At 37.2% G+C, this 22,830-nt stretch overlaps 1 protein-coding gene across 7 annotated transcripts in view; it reads right to left on the bottom strand.

Annotated features, from left to right (window-relative positions):
* The window catches only part of SPAG9 (sperm associated antigen 9), a 129,022-nt gene that overhangs the window by 16,072 nt on the left and 90,120 nt on the right, over window positions 1-22,830 (bottom strand). For all 7 annotated transcript variants that reach the window (XM_027034130.2, XM_027034132.2, XM_053211939.1 and 4 more), the window contains 13 exons: window positions 22,555-22,676; window positions 15,958-16,015; window positions 14,801-14,953; window positions 14,314-14,365; window positions 11,498-11,628; window positions 9,160-9,216; window positions 7,973-8,146; window positions 6,813-6,942; window positions 4,833-4,922; window positions 4,061-4,228; window positions 3,465-3,636; window positions 1,225-1,443; window positions 749-944 (listed from right to left, as the gene is read on the bottom strand). In XM_027034130.2, the coding sequence (XP_026889931.1) occupies window positions 749-944; window positions 1,225-1,443; window positions 3,465-3,636; window positions 4,061-4,228; window positions 4,833-4,922; window positions 6,813-6,942; window positions 7,973-8,146; window positions 9,160-9,216; window positions 11,498-11,628; window positions 14,314-14,365; window positions 14,801-14,953; window positions 15,958-16,015; window positions 22,555-22,676 (1,722 nt within the window). The remainder of the gene's footprint in view (window positions 1-748; window positions 945-1,224; window positions 1,444-3,464; window positions 3,637-4,060; window positions 4,229-4,832; window positions 4,923-6,812; window positions 6,943-7,972; window positions 8,147-9,159; window positions 9,217-11,497; window positions 11,629-14,313; window positions 14,366-14,800; window positions 14,954-15,957; window positions 16,016-22,554; window positions 22,677-22,830) is intronic.

Raw genomic sequence — 22,830 nt, 5'->3', positions numbered from 1 at the left:
GCCTAGAGAAGGCAGAAAATAAAATTAAAGAATTCACTAAATGGGCCGGTATTATCAAACACTTTAAAGGAAGAGCTGTTTGGGGCGCCTGGATGGCTCAGTTGATTAAGCATCCGACTTTGGCTCAGGTCACGATCTTGCGGTTCGTGAGTTCAAGCCCTGCGTCGGGCTCTGTGCTAACAGCTCAAAGCCTGGAGCCTGCTTCGGATTCTGTATCTCCTCCTCCCTCTGCCCCTCTCATGCGTATGCTCTGTCTCTCTCTGTCTCCCAATAATAAATAAACATTAAAAAAATTAAAAAATAAAAAGGAAGAGCTGTTTGCCAGAAAACAAACTTTACAAAAGTCATCCAAGCTCACATGGGAAATCTAAACTGCCAATTTTGTAGATAACTAGGGTTGAAGTAAGAGGAGGACTGGAAGGAAAATGGCACAATCACAGTTTGAATGGAAATGAAAAAAGAAATCATATGAGAGGAGAAAATGGCCAGGAAGATTTTGACCAGGTAAGACTTTTTTTTTTAAGTTGTTAGAATAAAGAACACATTGAAGGGGGGCAAGGAGGGAGTGGAAATCCAGAGCGAATGCAGCGGAAGGATAAGTGGAGACACAGACACACTGGGAATGCATAATGACACCACAGTCTGCCACGATCCCATTAGCGGGAATCCCGTGGCTGCTTGAGAGGATTCTGGTTCCTTTTACATAAACACTTATCTGGTTTCCTGAGTTGCCGACCCATCCATATACCTTGACTGATACACAGGCGAGAGGTCCTCTGGGATTTGAACCCCCAGGGGGTCCGTGAAGACATGCTCTGTGTAGACGCCAGGCTGGGAGGCGTCCGCGGTGTCTTCAGCTGTCCCTGCATTGCCTTCTGTAGCCTCCGTAGCTTCTTCTGCTGTTGGAACGTTCTCATCAACCTCACTATTTTCTGCTTCCTTTTCTACAAAATAAATAACACATGCTAGCCATTCGGAATTTGAGCTTTCCTCCCAATAGTTTCCCCGCACAAAACACCCCCGTAGAATTCCACTCCACCGACCCCGTCCTCCTCCACACTGTATCATGAGATACTAGAATCCTTAACAGTCATCACAGTGTCTTCTTTCAAGCTCTTTCATCCTCGTCACTTCAAGACCTACATTAAGTATGAGTCCATAATGAGACACGTGAGACAGGCTCAGACTCCGGACACTGAAGACATGTAAGGAGGAGAGAGATACCTGGTGGTTTTTCCATCACTGGAGAAGCACCGTTGGTACTAGGGGAAGTGGCGGCTGCTGTCACACCTTCTGTAGAACAACCAACTACGGTGATGCCCCCCAACAGGCTGTCTGTCTCTGCTGAGCTGTTGCTGGTCACGCTGCCACACAGAGATGCTTTGTCTACCTGTCCAGATTCTGAAAGCTCCTCTCCCGCAGGGTAGTCTGTTTCTCTGGCTCCTGAAAAACGAGATAAACCTTTTTCTAATAGCTAAGTAAACCCCTGTAAGTAGCATTTTCTCCATTAAGGCAACTATAGGTTTGAAATGAGGTTATGGAGGGGAGACAAACAGCTACTCGAATACACTGCCAGGACGGTAACTTTAAATTTTATTTAAACTAACCATCACAAAATGAGAAAGTAGCTTAAAAAATTGGTATTTCTATTCCTGCAAGCACAAGTAAACATGAAAATGTCACAGTGTGACACTTCTGTTCTTCAGGAGCTCCTCAGCAGCCACCTAATGAGGTTTCAAACAAGGAAATCTATTATCTGACAAATCAGCAAGAACAATTTTTTAATTATCAAGATTACTATTTAAAATCTGGACTTCTGGGGGTGCCTGGGTGGCCCAGTCGGTTAAGTGTCCGACTCTTGGTGTCGGCTCAGGTCATGATCTCATGGTTCGTGAGTTTGGGCCCCTCATCATACTCACTGCTGTCAGTGCACAGCCTGTTTGGGATTCTCTCTTCCTCTCTCTCTGCTCCTCCCCTGCTCATGTGCATACTCCCAAAAATAAACATTTAAATAAAAAATAAAATAAAATAAAATAAAATAAAATAAAATAAAGAAATTGAAATGAAATGAAACGAAACAAAACGAAACGAAACGAAATGAAACAAAACAAAATAAAACAAAACAAAAGAAGGACTTCCATGGTGCCACAGTGGCTCAGTCAGTTAAGCATCCAACTTTGGCTCAGGTCACGATCTCACATTTTGAGGGCTGAGCCCTGCCTTGGGCTCTCTGTCTCTGTCTCTCTGCCCCTCACCCACTGGTTCTTGTTTTCTCTCTCTCTCTCTCTCTCTCTCTCTCTCTCTCTCTCTCTCTCTCCCTCTCTCCCTCCCTCCCTCCAAATAAATAAACTTTAAAATAAACAAAAACGATAAAATAAAATATGGACTTCCCACACTATTAAAAACTGATCATCCTAGGGTGTCTGGGAGGCTCAGTCAGTTAAGCATCTGGCTCTTGATTTCGGCTAAGGTCATGATCTCACAGTTTGTGAGACTGAGATCCACGTCAGGACTGTGAGTGCAGAGCCTGCTTGAGATTCTCTCCCTCTTCTCTCTCTGCCCCTAAACCATTCTTACTCCCTCTCTCAAAAATAAGCATTTAAAAAAAAAAAACTGATCACCCTAGGTGTATACAGTGTCTTAGGATATTAGTGATACATTTAATAACTAAGCATTTGCCATATAAAGATAAATCCCTTCAGTTTTATTTAGAAAGCTGTTTTTATATAGACATTAAAATATTTTATTGGAGATATACATATATAACATAAAACTTTATAATTTAATGTCCTTAAGGGTTCAGTTCAGTGGCATTAATTACATTCACAATGTTATGCAAGCACCACAACTATCTATGTCTAAACCTCTTCCATCACCCACCCAGAAAATCAGTACCCGTTACACAGTAACTCCCTATTCCCCGAGCCCCTCCTGGCCCAGCCCTGGTAAGTTCTAATCCATCTCTGTCTTTGTGAGTCTGCCTAGTCTAGATCCCTTATATAAATGGAATCATACAACATTTGTCCTTTTGTGTCTGGGTTATATTTTGCTTGGCATGTTTCCAAAATTAATCTATGTTGTAGTACATATCAGAATTTCATTCCCTTTTATGACTGAGTAATATTCCATTGTGCAGACATATCACCAACCTGTTTCATGTTTAAACCAATGTTTAAACATCACATAATATTCAATACAGAACTTTAGAAAGCCTTCTCTTATCAATCTAAACAGGCTCTTACTCTCTGCCCACCAATCATCTTCTCATATTACCATGTTTCACTTTCTTCATAGTACTGAAAATATCTTGTTTAGTCATTTGTTTCCAGTTTAGTTTTGGTCTTCCCCAACTAGAACATAAACTCCATGAGAGTGGTGCATGACCGTATCTCCAGTAAATAAGTCAGTTCCTGCCAATACAAAGATGTAGATGGTAGGGAGAAAGGGGTGTGGCTTACCCTTACCTGGTACACTGGCTATACAGAGAACATGAGAGTTACACACAGTAAAACTGTCTAGGATGTTGCCTGGTTGAATAGCATCAATAATGATTACTTTTGTAGCTGAATGAGTGCTGGTACAGATCCAGACTAGACTGGATAATTCTTCTTGATTTTTTAACTCCTTCTGTTGTTCCTATGTATACAAAGTAAAAAAAAAAAAAAAAAAAAAAAAGAATGTTTAAAAGAATACGTATGTATACTTCATAGGTCAGTGCTATTACAGTAAAGGCCAATGCTATTTTGAGTTTGCAGATTATTTGAAAGATTAAAAATATAACCACCTTTCAATATTAATTAGTAGACTAGAAAATAGCAGTGATAAAAATGTTCTAGTTCTTGACTGTGATGGCTCCTAAATGGGTGCATACATTTGTCAAAACTCTTTGAACTGTACCATTTTCAAGTGTATATATAGCTTATTGTATGTAAAATATGCTCTAGAAAAGAGCACAAGGAATAAGCAAAGGCGTAATAATCCCAATTAGAAGCTGGTCCAGAAAACAGTTTTGGACCAAAGAGCAAAAACGAAGAGGTCAGATGTTAGTGCACACACTTACCTTAAGTTCCTGGTCTAACTTGTCTAAACTACTCTGTGATGCACTTCGCTGTTTACTGCCTTCTGTATCCAAACCAGCAACATCTTTGTAAAAGACACTTGCTCCAACAACAGAACCACCATCTCTGGTCTTCCCACCTGATAAGTTGACTCCAACAGCACACCACAGCTTTTTGGGTTTAAGAAGAAGAAAAAAAGGTATTACATCTATTTTGTCTCTAAAAATGTTTAGAATATTTCACATTTCTTTAACAATCTAATGATTAGGAATAGAGGTCTTCTTCTTTCTTTCTTCCTTTCCTTTTCTTTTCCTTTCCTCTTTCCCTTCTTTCTTTCCTTCCTTCCTCCCTCCCTCCCTCCCTCCCCTTTCTTTTCCTTCCTTCTTTTCTTTCTCTCTCTCTCTCTCTCTCTCTCTCTCTCTTTCTTTCTTTCTTTCTTTCTCTCTCTCTCTTTCTTTCTTTCTTTCTTTCTTTCTTTCTTTCTTTCTTTCTTTCTTTCTTTCTTTCTTTCTTTCTTTCAGTGGGGCTTACTCCCACTGGGTACTCCCCAACATGGGGCTTGAACTCAATACCCTGAGATTAAGAATCTCATGCTCTGAATCAGACAGGCACCCCATGAATACAGGTCTTTAATATTCAAAGTATCCCAGTTTAAAACTACAAAAGAAACAATAACCTCACTCACAGAAGTAAAATTTAAGCTTTCTTGGTTTTAGGGGGAAAAATCCACCCAGAGCTTAAGAAATATTTTCTTTAACTCCAAAATTAATCTACCTTCATGGATGTATCTTTTTCATCTAGGGGTCTGAGATAGACAGGCACAGGTAGATTTTTCATCTTATTTTCCCCTTGGCCATTGGTTACCTAATAATTAGGAAGAGGAGAGAAAAAGACACATTGGTAAGCCTCATCAAAAGTGAATTCACAGAACCACTGAGCCATGAGCAAGCCCTGATAGTACATATTTATTCTTTGAAATCAAGTTCCAGTTAATTTTGTTATTCTTATTTGAAAAATAAGCAGAAAGTCATCAAGTGGCAATTAGAAACAATAAACAAGATACTATGGGAGCTCTTAAGAGATACACTAATTCATGAACATGTTCGTGCGTATGTGTGTTCAGGAGCATGTATGTGTGTGCATGTGTACACATGTGCTGAGTCTTTGAGCGGAGGAAATATGGAAGCAGACAAGTTCCTGTAGAAGTGAACTGAGTTTTACATCAATAGTCTGAAAGGCTCCATGACAATGGTTTCTTAAAACTTCTAAAAAAATAGATGTGTTTTTTTAAAAAATGAAATCTTCAAATACTGAAATAGGGCAGGATACTCATTAAACTCAATAGCTCCCCACCCAAATTGGATTAAAAGATGGGCAGATGATCTGAATAAACATTTTTCCAAAGAAGACATACAGACAGCTAATAGGTACATGAAAAGATGCTCAGCATCATTAATCACCAGGGAAATGCAAATCAAAACCACAGTGAGATATCACTTCACACCACAATTGCTATTATCAAAAAGACAAGAAATAACAAGTGTTGGCAAGGATGTGGAGAAAGGGGAACCCTTGTGCCTCTGTAGGTGGGAATGTAAATTGGTGTACCCACCGTGGAAAATAGGATGGAGGTTCCTCAAAAAATTAAAAATAGGGGTGCCTGGCTGGCTCAGCCAGTAGAGTATGTGACTCTTGATCTCGGGGTCGTGAGTTTAAGCCCTGCGTTGGGCACAAAGATTACTTACAAAAAAAATTAAAAATAGAACTACCATACAATGCAGCAATTCCACTTCTGGGTATTTATCTGGAGAAAACAAAAACATTAACTTGAAAAGATATATGGATCTCTATGCTCACTGCAGCATTATTTACAGCAGCCAAGACATGGAAACAACCTAAGTGTCCATCGATAAAAGAACATAGAAAGGAAATATGATATACAAATACAATGGAGTATTATCCAGCCATAATGGTATCTTGCCATTCGTGACAACATGGATGGAACTTAAGGGCATTATGGTAAGTGAAATAAATTCAGACAGAGAAAGACAAATACCATATGATCTCACTCATATGTGGAATCTTAAACAAACATACAAAGCTCAAATACAGAGAATAAACTGGTGGTTGCTAGAGGCAGGGTGAGAAGTAGGTGAAGTGGTTCGTAAAGGCGGTCAAAAAGTGCAAACTCCCAGTTATAAAATAAGTCATGGGGATGTAATGTACAGCACGACAACTATAATTAGTAATACTGTATTGCACATTTAAAGTTGCTAAGAGAGGAATCTTTAAAGTTCTCACTGCAAGAAAAAAAATCTGAAACCACGTTCAGTGATGGATGTTAACTATTAACTAGACTTATTGTGGTGATCATTGCAAAATATACAAAAACATCAAATTATTATGTTGTATACCTGAAACTAATATAATGCTATATGTCGACTCTACTTCACCAAAAACAAAAAACAAAAACACAAGAAACAAACCAGCAGGATACCTCAAGTCCCACACACTTGAGAAACCTCCTGTTGACCCTCTCCCTCCCTCCTCACCGACTCAGGCACTTCTTTTGGGCTCTGGGGCTCCAGAAAACAGCCTGAGAAACACTACCCTGAACCCTTCTCTAAATGTGTGCCAAATCAATGAACTTGAAATGAGCAGGTTTTGAGACCTGTATTTCAATTCCTTGGTGCCCAGGGACACTCCTCTCCCCTTGCATTTCCACTAGAGGCTCTTACCATGTTCACATGTTACCTGTTTGTACTTTTGAGGCAGACTCCAGCCAAAAGCCTGCACTCTACCATCTTCCTTCTGGACGTGTGCCTTTACCTGGCGATACTGTTCTCTCTTCTGTTCTCTGCGTGAGGCTAAACTAGCTTCAGTTCTAAAAGGAAAAGAGATATCCCTTTTAATTAAGGGGATATAATAACAACAGCATCTCTCCCCCTTCCCACTAAGAGAGCAAAAATAACAACCAAAAAATTACATAATTTCAGAAGAGTTTACTTCAGACTTCTGCCTTAAGAAGTATTATCCTAAAGCTGGTCTTTTTAAAGTTTTGCGGGGGGTACAGCGTTCAAGCTTTAACAGATTAGCAAGCAGTCTGTTTTATTATGTTTAAACATCAGCCATCAGATTTCTATCAGGTTTCAGATTTTGGCCATATGAAAGGGAAAAATGCTTAAATATCTTTAGTTCCTCCCTTTTTTGTTCATTCAACAAACATTTACTGAGAATTTTCTAATGCCTGGGAATGTACTAGAAGTGACTGAAGATCAATAAATCAATATGGTCTTAGGAAGATAATAAAAGGTTCATTTCTGGGCCCCATTAATTTGTTTCCGAAGACAAAAGTGCAAACTGACTGGATAAGCTTGTGAATGATGGAGTAAAATAACAAAGAAAACTACCCTGAAAATAGTTGGTCTTTCTTTGGGCTATTTAAATTTTTGTGACTATATAATTTAACCCTAGTGTCCCTGAGCCAGGTTATCATACTCATTTTACAGGCAGGGACACTGGGGCTCGGAGAGGTTAGCTTGTCCAAGGTCATGGACCTAAGGAGTAGTAGAGTCAGGAGAGAAATTCAGCTACTTGTGACACCAAAGGAAATGTTCAAACATCCAGGATATAGGCTCATATAGGCCTTTAACTCTACTGATATTTGTCAGTGTTGTTATACCAGCAACAAGGAGACATTTTAAAGCAATTCTCTGTTTATGAAAGCCCTGACATGCAATTTTCATAAAAGATATTGACTACAAGTAATTTACTTAAAGGTACGCAGCCACATTACAAAAATGGTTTCTTTATAGACTTATTGTGAACCTTATAGCTGATCTGATAAGCGGCAAGAATATTCTTAACTGTTAACTTATTTTTAGAGCATAAGCACAAGTCTGGAAAATACTTACTCTTCGCTAAGGAAATCAAAGGCTTTGGACTTATCCCCAGGGAGCTGAGATAAGGTGCTGCTTCTTTTCTTGACAGAAGGAGTAACATGAGAGGTGGGTGCATTGTACTTCAAATTAACAGGTGGTTCAGGTTTCTTAGCAGTATTACTTGAGGAGCTAAAAAGTCGGCTGAAACTAAAGAAAAAAGTGAGAGTGAGAGAGAGTGAGTGAGAGACAGTAAGAGCCTTATTATATGCACTGTGAGAAACAATCCATAACTTTCCACAAGTTAGAATGCTTTTACAAGGCAATGAGTTAGAAACTGGCAGAAAGATTTTTGTAGTCATATACTACTTAGCAATTAACTCACTCACAGCCAAACTCACACATTCAGTAAAGAGAAACTATTGCTTAAAATGGCAGACCTTGTTCTTCAATTAGCAATTCACATAATGAAAGGAAGAAAGTCTTAAGTACAGGGAACTTCCTGTAATAAAGAAATAAAGTAAGATGGTTCCTAGCTCCTACTTGGTGAGTAGTGGTTAAATAGCAAGGTTATGGCTGCAAGATTTGAACAGAAGCTTAGTTTGCCAATTCTAAAAATAGTAAGAAAGCACTGGAACACATATTGCCATTTTAACATCTTGTACATATTTCTATTAAGCTCAAATCATAGATCTACCTTCACATCCACTGAAAAGAATGAACACTTCCAATAAACAGCAGATTCACCAAAAAATGGATGTTTTAAGCATAGTAAATGCACAGTACTTCTGGCAGGAACATAATTCAAGTCCAAAACACACAAATATACACACTTCTCAAACCTACAGACACTAAATTTCTAAGCTTTACTTTGTCAAGTTCCATAACAATCACAGAACCAGCGAATCCACGTTAACTTATTCACTGAGGATCCAGGTAATTATCAACTCTATGAATAATTTCCATAGTTTTTATTTAATTTAGCAGAAGATTCCACCAATGCACAACCAACATGATGCAGCTTACGATAGCATATGTTTTGTCCTCAAGAATAGCCTTACCGAGCTGGCATGCTACATATTAAAAAGAAGAAGTACAGTTTAGCCATATACTCCAAATTTTAAAAAGAAAGAAGACATAAAATCACACTTAAAAAAATTCTGACTGTAATCTTCTTGTTTCAAAGTGCTCTCTGATATCTTTATGTGTTTTTAGTTACTTACAACTGCCAAATGCTTGACCTTTTTTTTTCCTGCATGGCTGGATTTTCTCTTGATGCACTACATTTGAAAAGAAAAACAAAGAAAGAAAAAGTGTTTTATCAGTTAGGTGTTCTAGCTTTCTATCTGAAGAACAGAGGACCCAAGAAGTTCATGAAATACACAAAGGAGAATCAGCAATTAAATTCAGTAAGTAGTTGCTTTGACCTATCAACTGTCAGTCAACCTGTAAAGGCTAATACAACTAAGATAAATAAAACACCATCCCTTCATCAAGAGTCCAGTCTGCTAACAGTGACAAGACTGTTATCTGTGCTAAACAGGCAGCTAACATGCCTGAATGTTAATATTTAAAATTTTTTATTGAAGAGATATCCTCCAATTCTCCCTTATGTCAAAATACTGTCTTATAAATCCTAAACCCTTATCTTTACATAAAGGTCTCTATCATCTCATGCTCTAAGTTCTCATAAAATAACCTGTAACTTTACTGTTCTGATGTGTCATTTTTCACAGGACTAAAACTTTCCCATTACTGAAAAGATCACCAGAGATGGGGATAAACTGGTAGTTCAAGAAAATTTCAGAAATTTGGCACTCCATACCAATTTAGTAAGGTGGTAAGGATTCCGCTTTCACTATCAGAGTTCAGTTTTCACGGTTTTTTAAAGGACTGAATTTAAAACATCTTTTAATTCAATGAAAAAGTTAAAAGTGAGCTACCATTTCTTTTGTGGAACACCACATGGCTGTTAGAATTAAAAATAGCAATGATGGGGCGCCTGGGTGGCTCAGTTGGTTAAGTGTCCGACTTCGGCTCAGGTCATGATCTCACAGTTCGTGGGTTCGAGCCCCATGTTGGGCTCTGTGCTGACAGCTCAGAGCCTGGAGCCTGCTTCTGATTCTGTGTGTGTGTGTGTGTGTGTGTGTGTGTGTCTGCCCCTCCCCACTTGCACTCTGCCTGTCCCTCTCTCTCTGTGTCAAAAATAAATAAACATTTAAAAAAATGAAAAAAAAATAGCCATGAAAAGTAGAACCTGTCTATATACCTCAATTTTTAAAATATTTATCCATTATTTATTTAATACCCATTAAATGTGAGAGTTAAGAACAAGCTTCTTAGTACATCAGTTTCTTTGACCAATTAATGAAGATCAAATTCTGATCTCCTTCCTTGTTAGCAGCTATATGCAATTACAATTTTAGCAAATTGTCAATGTGCTATACAAAGTACTTTCATTCTAGTACAACATTGGTAAAAGATGTATAAACTGTTAAATAATGTAATCACAAACAAGTAAAAGTTGGAGGTTAAAAAATATGCTTTAATATGATGTATTGGTGTATATGTACTGTTATTGGTGAATCTGACATGGGAATCTAAACTAAAAAATATGGGCGGAGTGCCTGAGTGGCTTAGTTGGTTAAGTGTCCAACTTCGGCTCAGGTCACGATCTCACAGCTCGAGAGTTTGAGCCCCGCATCAGGTTCTGTGCTGACAGTTTGGAGCCTGAAACCTGCTTTGGATTCTGTGTTCTCCTTCTCTCTGCCTCTCCCCTGCTTGCACTCTGTCGGTTTCTCAAAAATGAATAAATGTTAAAAAAAAAAAAAAAAAAAATTTAAGTAAGGAACACTGTTACTAAGTATGACCATAAGATGGCAGCACTAGGTGTGATCTAAGATCCAACCAACAAAGATGTCAACAGAAGGTACATTTTGCATGAATAGTCAGAAAGGAGGGAAAACCAGACAAGAGTATTTTACAGAAAGACACTGAGAAAAATGACTTAGTTTCTTGTTTGGCACAAGAAATTTTTATCTTTTCCTGACATTATTGCAAAAGTGGTTGTCAATTTCTATATTCTTTTGAAAAATGACCATCATTCATAAGTAATAACAATTACCTTTTAGAGGTCATAGGAACATTTGCCAAGGGCCCTTTGCTCAAAAGGCACCCACTTTGATCACATTCTGTTCCTAATTCCTAGTGTTACTTTAGAAAGTATCTCCTACTGGGGTGCCTGGGTGGCGCAGTAGGTTAAGCATCTTGGTTTTGGCTCAGGTCATGATCTGACAGCGTGGGACCCTGCTTGGGATCCTCTCTCTTTCTCTCTCTCTCTCCCTCCCACGTTTGTGCACTTGTGGCTGCACGATCTCTCTCTCTCTCTCTCTCAAAATAAGTAAACTTCTGTAAAAATCCAAGTTAATTAAAAAAAAAAAAGGTATCTCCTAGTAAACAGAGTAAGAGGTTTGGATCCCCAAGGCAAGACTCTAGTTCTGAGTGAAGGAATGTTCAAACCTAGGAAACAATACTAGAAAAACACCAAGAGGCACTTCTCACCGAATCATCTCTGTCCATCGAACAGCTTCCTGAAGCTCCATCAATCTTTCTTTATACTGGTTTCTCTCCATTAGAACACGGGCCATCTCTACTCTAGTAAACCGCTTCCTCTGGGCTGTGGGAATATCACTCTGTAACGAAAAGAACACTGCAGATCACTCTGGGAGCCTATGTCTGTTTTGGTGTTATGTTAAACTTAAAGCTTTGAAACATTTCTTAATTTCTAATCTACTGGATCATTTAAAGAGAAATAATCTTCTAAAAATAAAATCAATAGAGAGATTTAAATAATTACCTATGATGAAGAAAGGTATACAATTTCTGAAAATAGAGATATTGGAATATACCGTAAGGAAAATACAAAGAACAGTGTAGATTTTGAACTACAACCAAAAAAGATTAACAAAATATATCTATATAGACTTAACAAGCTCGCCTGGAAATGTTCCTCTAATAACATTATTTTCAGTTGATGTTCTACAACAAATGCTAATTATTCAGCAATTTTTACAATTTAGTTCTGAAAGGGGTTCGTTTACCTCAGACTACCCATCATATACATATCCAAGGCTAGCACAGACAGTAAGTGTACAGCCTAGTTAGATTACCGAGGTGCCCAACTCTAAGAGTCACTAAAGCACCAACAGAAATACAACAAGTGTATTAACTAGAATTCTTCTTAAAGAGAGGAAAGGATGTGACTGTGGTTAAGACCCAAGAAGGCATGCTCAAGTCAACTTCCTTCTACTGTAATTCCTAAATGCTCTTCTGGGGAGGAAAGTTGGTTTAACTGCAGGGTTTCTGTTTTGCTGAGCAGAGTATACACATTGGGGATCAAAACGGAAATGGTGGAAAAGTTAAGAAAGAGGCTGAGCTTAGCACTCAGGAGTCTCCTACTTTGTCCTCTCCTTTAAACAGAAGTCAAACAGCAGATGATGAAAGGACTTCGAATCTGCAACATGGTAACCACACTACAAGGTTATCTACCCTCGCAGAAGACTTGTACTAGACTGTTCACAACAACATTGTTTGTGGTGTTGTAAAAAGCTGAAAATCACCTAAATGTACATTAATAGGAAAGCAGATACTTAAATTGTAATATATTCATACAATGGGATATATATAAAGCAGTGAACATGCAAAACTTACAGCATTGTACGGTAACACAAGTGATCTCAAAAACATAATACTGAGCAAAAGAAGTAAATCTTAGGGCACCTGGGTGGCTCATTCGGTTAGCCATCTGACTCTTGGTTTCGGCTCAGGTCATGATTTCATGGTTTGTGAGCTCAAGCCCCACTCTGACAGCAAGGAACCTGCTTGGGATTCTCTACCCACCCACCCCCTCCCTGCTCTTCCCCTGTGTTCATGCACACACTCTCTCTCTCAAAATAAATAACAAGTAAATCTTCAACTATGAAATAAAAAATAAAAAAAAATGAAAATTGAACCATATTTTGTAGTGATACATATATGTATGATATGATAAAAAAAATTTTTTTTTAATATATTTTTATGTTAGTTCTACTACGCCCAACATGGGGCTTGAATTCATGACCCTGAGATCAAGAATCACACACTCTACTGATTGAGCCAGGAAGGTGCCCTGATAAAATTCTTTTTTTTTTTTTTCCAAAGGTAAGAAAATGATAAATATAGGACAGTGGTCTCCTCTGGAAGGGGGGAGCACAGGGTATCTTCACTGTTTGATAATGTTCTAGTTCTTAGGTTAGGCGGTGGGGTCCTTATGTTAATTTATTATGTTTCATAACTTACATGTGTTATGTATATTTTTGGTATGTATCAAGTATTACATATTAGGGGCACCTGTGTAGTTCAGTTGGTTAAGTGTCCAACTCTTGGTTTTGGCTCAGGTCATGATCTCATGGGGTTGTGAGAAAAGCCCGCATTGGGCTTTGCACTGGGCATGGGGCCTGCTTAAGATTCTCTCTCCCTTTCCCTCTGCCCCTCTCTGTCTCTCAGAAAAGAAAAAAAAAGAAAAAAAAGTTTATAAACAAAAAGTGAGACTAAAGGGGCATCAATTAAGCATCTTCTACGGGGCACCCACATATCTCAAGGCTGATGCTTGACCAGCAGACACCTGTTATAGGAATAATAATCTAGAAGCCAGAAGAATTACTAGTATGCTAATTATACTGGCAAGAAACTCATATTCAGTCTTTTGAATTTGCATATGTTGGAAACAATATAAGCTGATTGACTCCTATTAAAGTTCTAGAGCTCATCTTTTTGTTTAATACTATTAAACAACTTTTATTATTAAGCTTTCATATTTCAAATTCAAAATTTGAGACAAAACAAACAATAATAAATCCCAAAATGTTTCAACTGGTCCTTGAGCTTGAACATGCAAATGCAGGTCAAGGCACAGAGCCACAAGAAAAAATAAGCACACCACAGGTCGCCAGAAAGCTCAGCACCTGGATACCATGTGGGAACACGAGCTATCCATTCAAGACCACAAACAGACCATCTCTTTTCTTTTTAAGTTTACTTTTATTTATTTTGAGAGAGAGCATGCACACGCAGGTACAAGCCAGCAGGGGAGGGGCAGAAAGAGAGGGAGAGGGAAGATCCCAAGCAGGCTCCATGCTGTCAGCGCTAAGCCAGATGGGGGGCTCGATCTGACAAACTGTGAGATCATGACCTGAGCTGAACTGAGTCGGGCACTTAACCGACTGAGCCACCCAGATGCCCCCCGACTTTCTTTTTATAATGCTATATCTAAAGATTAACAAGATTTTCTCGAAATAGCAAAATGTGGTAAGAAAAACAGTCCAAGATTGTAAACGTACATCATCATCGTCTTTTGCTTTTTGTCGTGCATCCTCAGCTTCTGCGCGAGCTCTAGGGGAAAAACGGAACATGTTATTTGAGTTGCACTCGTCTTTTCAAGGAATAAAAGAGTAGGTCACAAATGTTAATCAACACTAAGTGATTATCTGTCTCTTTCCAGAGTATTTAGCTGCTTTCACTTAGGGCAACACTGATGTAGCACTGTTCTCAGGGAAAAAACTGGTATCGAAGAAAGCGGGGTGAAGGAAAATAATGACTATTGCTAATTTCCTTACTAGCAAATTTTAGAATGGTTCTACTAACTTTTTTTCACATCATGACAGACCCAGAATGTGATCGTGGTATCACGGGGTGAGAGGAGGCGCAGGCTCACGGCACAGCGGCCTTTTCCCAGGCAGCTGGTACTCGTCTCGGGGTGACGCCTGGGCCCCTCTGTGGTACACCGGCAAAGACAGGTGGGTTCAGAAGATTCCAGAGAAAACTTACTTCCTAAGCTCTTCCTCCAGCTCCTTGTTCTTTTCCTCCAGCTTCAGTTTGGCCTGTTTCACAGCCTCCAGCTCCCCTTGTAGCACATCTTTCTCACAGGTCAGCTCATCCACCTTTGCTATCAAATCATTCTTCACTACATTCAGAGCATTTCTAAGAAACACGTATTTCGAGTGTACATTACAAATAAATACTCTTTCTGTCTTTCAGCTTATTCTCTTACAGACTCAAGTAATTATACAACCAAAGCTGAATAATTGAATACTTAGAGATATTCCATGTGGTGCCATTTGTAAATAAAGATTAAAAAACACAGAGCAACCATCTAAGTTTTTACTCTTCTCACTTATTGAAGAATACATGGATAAAGCAAGGCAGATCACCAACTAATGAAAATGACAGAATTAACTAAGATTAAATTTTTACAAAACGGCATCATCCATACGTGTACTGTTGTTAAGTTCTGAAAAAAAATATTACCTAATCGATAAAGTAAGGTTTATCCTTGAATTTACCTTTAATAATTGATGAGGAAAAAAAGTCTAAAGAAAAAAAAAACTGGAAGAAAATCTAACATATAGATCTTTTGGATACAGGTAGGTATAGTGCCTCTAACTGCATTCTATTTTGGATATACCTGGGTGTTCCAAAGATGCTCTGACATAGCAAATTAACAAAGGGCCACGGTCTGCTTTGCCACATGACTCAGAACTTGCCTGAGCCCAATATGTCTGAGGGCCTAAGACCCCCAAAATTATACCTGAAAACCTTCAATTATGGAGGAGAGCTCTGAAAAGGTGGCCTGGGTATACATCGAAACATGTATGCAGAAATAAAGACACCCCAGAGGAAAAAGGTAAGAAAATAGGCATTCCAGGGGAAGGAACAAAAAAAGCATAGGACATATGCAGAAGGTTGAGAGAAAGGCATGCACACTTGTAGAATGGAAAGGAGATGAAAAATATTTCTGCAAAAACCAGAGCAAACAAAACATATCCATCAGTGAAAGTAAGTCCCATCACCCATTTCAGAAGGGGAATGAGATAGGGTAGCGAGCCTGCAGTTGCATGCTGTGTTAATTTGAACAAGGGTCACTGACTCAGATGAGAAACTTCAGTATCTTGTGCTCCTTGTTAAAATTTTGGATATATACTTACTTGGTTTCCAACAGTTGTGTATTTTCTAATATAAGATTCTCAACTTCACGACCCATTCCTACCAAAACAATAAAATAAGAACTCTCAAAACACATTATCAAAAATTACATAAACTTGTATTATAGTAAACTATAGGCTCAAATTTTAATTTATAAATTTTACCTGTCCTTTAGTAACCTTATTTTGTCTATAATTTTATTTGATATATCTACTTGTGTAGGTTATAAAATCATAATTATCGATCATAAAACAAAGCTAAAGATTTTGTTAGCCAATTCTTTATAACTGTTAGTCTATATTTTGTTTCTTATAGATAGTATTTCAGAATGATTAAGACTTTTCTGCCAAATATTCTAAAAAGTAGCAGTACTTAGAGAAAAAAAAAGAGTAAGCATTAATACAGATCAAAAATCATTTCCAAATCACTGCTGATATTGTAGGCTTTTGCCTAAAAATTAGGTCTTACTAAGAGAGAACTGGCAGAAACAAGGCCAAAGAAAGACGGAACCCCAATGCAGATGAAACCTTACCAAAGAAATTATGGTCTTAAAGCCCATGCATTCCATGTAAAGCAAAAACAAAGAACAAGAAATGTTTTATGTAAGAAACAGCATGAAAAAAGATTATTAATCTGTAAAGTTTTATGCATGATATGAAATACATCTGGAATCACAGTGTTATGATTTAATGCATAATGATGTGCAAAAGACAGAAATTAAGATGATTTCCTTCATTTATAAGGATGCTCTTTGATATGTTTTACCAATTCTTTTACACAATGAAAATGGATTAGAATGAAAACCCCACATCAATAATATAAAGTTTCTCTCCAAGTGCCACCTCTGAAATGATAATGTTCAGTTATTACTTTACAGAATCCTGTTTAATAATTTAACGAGGACTGTAAGGTCGGCAGATAGAGCATTCAATGCAAGATCCAATGCAATGATCTTTAGGGAGAAGAAAGTTATTTAATTTGCTAATTATAAGAAACTGAAGAAATAAAACAACACACTAGGGAATGTATCTCAAAAAGTTACCAAATCAAAAAAGCAAAACAAAGCAAAACAAAAGACCCATCACTCACTTAACCCAGCTAATGCTGGAAAATACACATTCAGCAGAAGAAGTAATATTCACACAACCCAGCAAAACAGAAGGGAAATATCCTAAAGAAATATTTCTAAAGAAAACTACATAAGGAAAAGGAATTGTTTTTTCTTTAAATAATTTTTTTAAGGGTAGTATTTCTAATGGCTTAAAGATTATTTAAAACAAAACCAACTTAGGAATGCTAAAAATTCAATGCTTACATATACGGAACTCATATTTTGTCTATTATAATTATCTCAAATACTCTCAAAGATCAGGGTACTTCTACCATGAAGAATTAAATATCAGAAACAGTAGCTTATTTAATCATCTATATATTCTTCAAAAAGTGAAAATAAAGACAAACTAAAAAAGTTTCCAGATTCCAATTCCAAAATGAATTTTGGCAAGATACTGCTGAAATATGTGCTTTAAACACTAATGTTAACTTCCAATAAAGCTTTACAGTCAGAAGAAATAGGGTTTAGATTGGTTGAAAAAAGCTTATGTAATGACTGTGTTTGCTATAAACTCTCAAGCATGTAGGGAGATAAGCATAAAAGCTGAAAATATATGGAAGGCAAAAAAAAAAAAAATAGTTGAGCAGAAAAAAATGATGAGAAAGCATTACATGAGGATAGCAGCCAAGAACACCTAGCTTAAAAAGCAGTAATATTAAAGTATTTAAAAGCATACACACCAGAATATTCCCCTGGGTAAGCAGCCCAAGAGAAAAATGAATGAGAATCACAATTAGACTGTTTTTAGAAAGCAAGATCTATGCTCATTTGTGACAAAATGAGAGAAAGGAGACAATAAAATTTAAAAGATGTAGAGAAACCAACCATTAGCTGAACACAATGTAAATATTATAAATAAGAAAAAATCTTGAAATATGTACCATATGGGAATCATATCTGATAATGTAGTTTCTAAAGTTTACACATTCTCAGGAAGAGTTCTCTCAAAATCTAGTGTATAAATTTAATATGTGGTCAATAGGATTGTGCAAAATTTTCATTTTGAAATGTACTGATAAAAACTAACTCCTAACTATAAGAAAAACATAACTTGAAGTGGCCCCATTTCTATTCAAGGCTTCAACCAAACATAAACGTAGATCTAACATATTTGCCAACTCTACCTATTAAAAAACAAGCAAACAACTGCCTGGCAGTTTTGTAAATCATAGAAGTCTCCCTTGGATGTTAGCACCAATCCTCAAGCTACGTCCATAGCTGGGCCTCCAAATGATCTGTTAATCCCTTGAGAAAGTATGCACAATTTTGTCTACCTATACATGCATTTTCCCAAAAGTACACTGCTTTCTTATAAATTCTCCCATAAAGGAGTTCTAATTCTAAAAGGTGAAAGAATCACAGATTTAGAGGTGAAATAAAACTAATAGAACTACGTAGCAATCCATTCACTAAACTGCTGTGCTGTGTGCTAAAGACTCACTAGTGAGCAAAGGACAGAGTTGTCTTGGCCACACAGAGCTTAGAGCCCCAGGGAAAGGAGTATGTATACACTTATTGTAAAGAACAAAGTGTGGCACATCGAAGAAAGTGAGGTCCATGAGAATACATTTCATGGACAATGGAGCTTTAACTAGGGGATCAAAGCAGAATTCCAACAAGAGGATATGCAAGGGGATATAGAAAGACATAGATATATAGATTTTTTTTTTTTTTTTTTAAAGAAAGGGAGTAAACAAGCTTTGGTGATTGGTTCTCAAGGAAGCAGGAGAGATCCTGAATGGAGAACTGAGTGGACATTGAGCTCATTCATTCACTGAGACAGTACACTCTGGGGTAGGAATAGCCTTGAGGAACAGGACAACGAATGATGAACTGAGCTTTAGGCACATCAAGTGTAAAGCCCTATAAATCATCTTAGAGGTGTCTTGTGGGCTGCCTGGAAGTAATAGTCTGGGGCTCTAGAAAAAGATCTTAGAAGGAGATAAAAACTGTGGAGCACTTTTCTATGAAAGCCAAGAAACAAGAGCAAATAAGATTTCACAAAGAAGCATGCCTGGGGCACTGATATCTGAAAGGTGGGGAGAGAAGAGGATCCTGTAAAGAAGACTGAAAAAGAAAAGAGGCAGGAAAGAATGCAGGAAAGTCTGTTATCACAGAAACTCAGCAAAGATGGTGTTAAAGACCAATGCTACCTGAGAAGTCATATGAAAGAATGCAGATGGAACCAGAAGGAACCGCTGGATATAGCAAACAAGAAGGCTGTTTCAGGCAAGGAGAGTGCAGGGAAGAATGTCCACACAGACTGCAGGAGAAGAGGTGCGAGTGAGAAAAGGGAGATCCTGCCAATTTAAAGTAGCTACAAAGTCCGCTTTGTTCACTGATGTATCACAAGCATCTGGGAGATACCTCGCTGATACTGCTGCATAAAGCAGAAATGCAAAGAAAGTGAGTGATTGGGTGGAAAAGTGCTGAAGGTATAGGGTCAGAAGAGGGCAGTACTTTGATTTTTAAGTGGAAAAGATCTGAACATGCTTAAATGAGAATAGAAGAAGTAAAGACAGTAAAGTTGAAAATATAGAAGATAACAAGAGAAAGAAAATCCCAAGAGTAGGATGTATGATTTCCAAGTTCTAGAAAGTGGCCATAGAGAATACATGACTAAAGTGAATAGAAAAAGAACTGATGAAAATAAAGTCAAAGGATAAGGACAAACGGGGGTAGGGGGAGGTGCCTCTTTTAAATTAAAATCAGAAAAAAATATTCTAAATGCTGAGTATAGGCATAATGATTGCGAAAATTTATATCCTTGAACAAGAAAAGAGTTCTACAATAATATAGTAATTAAGAAAATGAATAATGAATCACAGAAATGGACTATGTACTTATTTATCAACCCAAGTCAATTAAAGAACTTTGGGAAACAATTTTGTTAGTTTCACTATTTTCCATTTAGTATTAAACTTCAATTGCTATCACAGAACTGTACAGAAGAGAAGCCAGGGAACACATGTATGACTTGGAAATTTCATTTACCATCTTTGACCACAAGGTATTCATGTAAGCATGAGTCACTACACTTAAGGTAATAGAGTAAAATCTTCTAATCTGGAACATTCTAGAGAAAAATATATCGGTATCTGAAAAAGGGAAAAGACACTAGTTTACAGTCTATTTCTTATTTTCAAAGTAGAAAGGAAACCAGAGTTATCAGGATTTTGCTGTTAACCTATTCATTATGCTTAATTTTCTGACTTAAAGAGTGGAAGCTTTCATCTGATTTAAAAGACCACAATTATCTCTAAATACTATGTGGCTTCTTAACTCTTTACAAAAAGTTAAGTTTGGAACCACCAACCTCAAAAATTATATTATTCAATACTGGATTATGAAGTAATAAAGAGTATACATTAAAAAAGCCCTTCATTCATGGGGCACCTGGGTGGCTCAGTCGGTTAAGCATCTGACTCTTGATTTCACCTCAAGTCATGATCTCACTGTTAGTGAGTTGGAGCCCTGCATCAGGCTCTGCACTGCCTGCATGGAGCCTGCTTGGGTTCCTCTCTCCCTCTCTCTCTGCCCTTCCTCTGCTTCCTCATTTTCTCTCTTTCTCTCTCTCTCAAAATAAATGAATAAACTTTAAAAAAAAAAAAAGTGCTTCACTCTGGTTAAATACAAAGAGCAGCATGAAAGAATTTTGGGGGGTATATTGATTCTGCTGGTGATTATAAATTGTGCCCATTTGTCAAAACTCAAAAAATTCACCATAAAGAGTGAATCTTACTGTATATAATAAACACTTAAAAACTCTTCTTTCTAACATCTTTTGCATATACCCTTCAATTTTGCCAGGGACTCAGTTTCCTAAACAGAACTTTTTATGCATAATTAAATGTTAACTAAAGTTACAGTGTAAATTTAAATGTTAAAAAATGGAATGTTCCTTAAGAATTAATCTTTAGCCCTCCTTGAGAAATGCAAACTCATTCAACTGCTTCCAATCTTTTACTTAGACTTTAACAGTGGAAGTCTATGACTAACTGAGAATAGTTTTATTTATGATAAACTTTCAATCTCCCTTCTGAAATAGACTGTGAGCTCCATTTAGACACAACTTACATTTCCTTCAAAAAATACTTCAAACTTTTGAGGACATAATGGTAATCAATAAATTTAACACAAATTAACACAAGCAATCCCATTCCATATTCACAAGAACTAACAAAGAGCACCTTTTGAGAACACTATATAGTCTTTATTATAATTACACTAATAGATACAAAAACTTTTTTAGAGACCAGTATCTATTCCAAAGGCATAGGTTTTTAATACGGTAAGATTTTCAATTTCTGTAAGGTTTTAAATTATAAGAAGGGTATATCAAAGCTAACTGACAGTAAGTTAGAATCTCATAATTACCATTAAAAGAAACTTTATAGATCACCTAGAGCAGGAGTCTACACATTCTTCATGTAAAGGGTCAGATGGTGACTCTTTTGTCTTTGTAAGCCATATGATCTCTGTTACAGACTACTGAACTGCTGTTGGGTCCAAAGCAACTACACATAATAAATAAACAAATGATAGTGGCTGTGTTCTAATAAAGTTTTATTCATACACACAGGAGAGGAGCTGGATTTGGGTCAGTGAGCCACAGCTGGCTCAATCTTTGAACAAGAATCCAGTTCCTTCATTTCATAGTTAAGAAACTAAGATTGGGAGAGGATAAGCCATTTGGCAAAGGTCACCAGATAAGTACTTAAAGAGCTAAATGCAGTATTCTTTTCAAACCAGGTGTTCTTCAACAACACAAACTCAAAACTGATTACATCCCATAAAGCTAAAACAGAATATTCTGTGAAATCTTAGAAAAAAAACAAGTATTATATATTCTTAATTAAAGTCAACAGAATTTAAGGAAATCTACTTAAGGGGCACCTGAGTGGCTGTCAGTTGAGCACCCGACTTTGGCTCAGGTCATGATCTTGCGGTTTGTGAGTTCGAGCACCACATCAGGCTTGCTGCTGTCAGCACAGAGCCTGATTTGGATCCTCTGGCCCCCTCTCGCTGCCCCTCCCCCACCTGCACTCTCCCCAAAATCAATAAATATTAAAAAACAAAACAAAAAAAAAAGAAAAGAAAAAAGAAAAGAAATGTACTTAAGCCAGGAACTATCTATCAGTCTATACACACACACACACACACACACACACACACACACACACACACCCCACTGTGCTCCTTATGTGTAATATTGTTCTTGGAATATAGCACAGACTCAATAAAATGTGCTATGTGAATTTCAAAATACAAATTTAAATGCAATTCAATTTGAGAGATATCCACATGCAAAGATGCTTTCATTTAAAATTTTCATAATCTCAAAAATACTTTCCTATTAATTACCTGAAAGTGCAATCACTGTGTGCTACTGAACTGTTGAGGGCATTTTAAAGTAATGTTCAATTAAATCATTTAAAATCTATTTTTAAAACAGTATGATACTTCTTCAGATAAGCTATCATACCTAGTAAATCCGCTCCTTCATCCACATCTCCAATTAGGCCTGAGCCAGCTGAAGACAGTTCTTCAAAGAGAGATTCTGTATTGCGATCAAAAGCTTTGTTCTCTATGCCTTTGGTGGGAGTGCTATGCAACAAAAACAACACAAACAAATCAACAAATGTTACAAAGACGCTGTCAACAGTGTAAAATGAATACAATAGGCAAGTAATTGCCTATTAAATTTATATTTAATACAAAACATAATTTCAAAAGATTTCTGAAAGGTTTCCTAAGAAAT

Source organism: Acinonyx jubatus, chromosome E1 (assembly GCF_027475565.1).
Source record: "Acinonyx jubatus isolate Ajub_Pintada_27869175 chromosome E1, VMU_Ajub_asm_v1.0, whole genome shotgun sequence".
Classification (NCBI taxonomy): Eukaryota; Metazoa; Chordata; class Mammalia; order Carnivora; family Felidae; genus Acinonyx; species Acinonyx jubatus.
The sequence above is the reverse complement of the archived record's forward strand: the minus strand, read 5'-3'. Positions and strand labels throughout refer to the sequence as shown.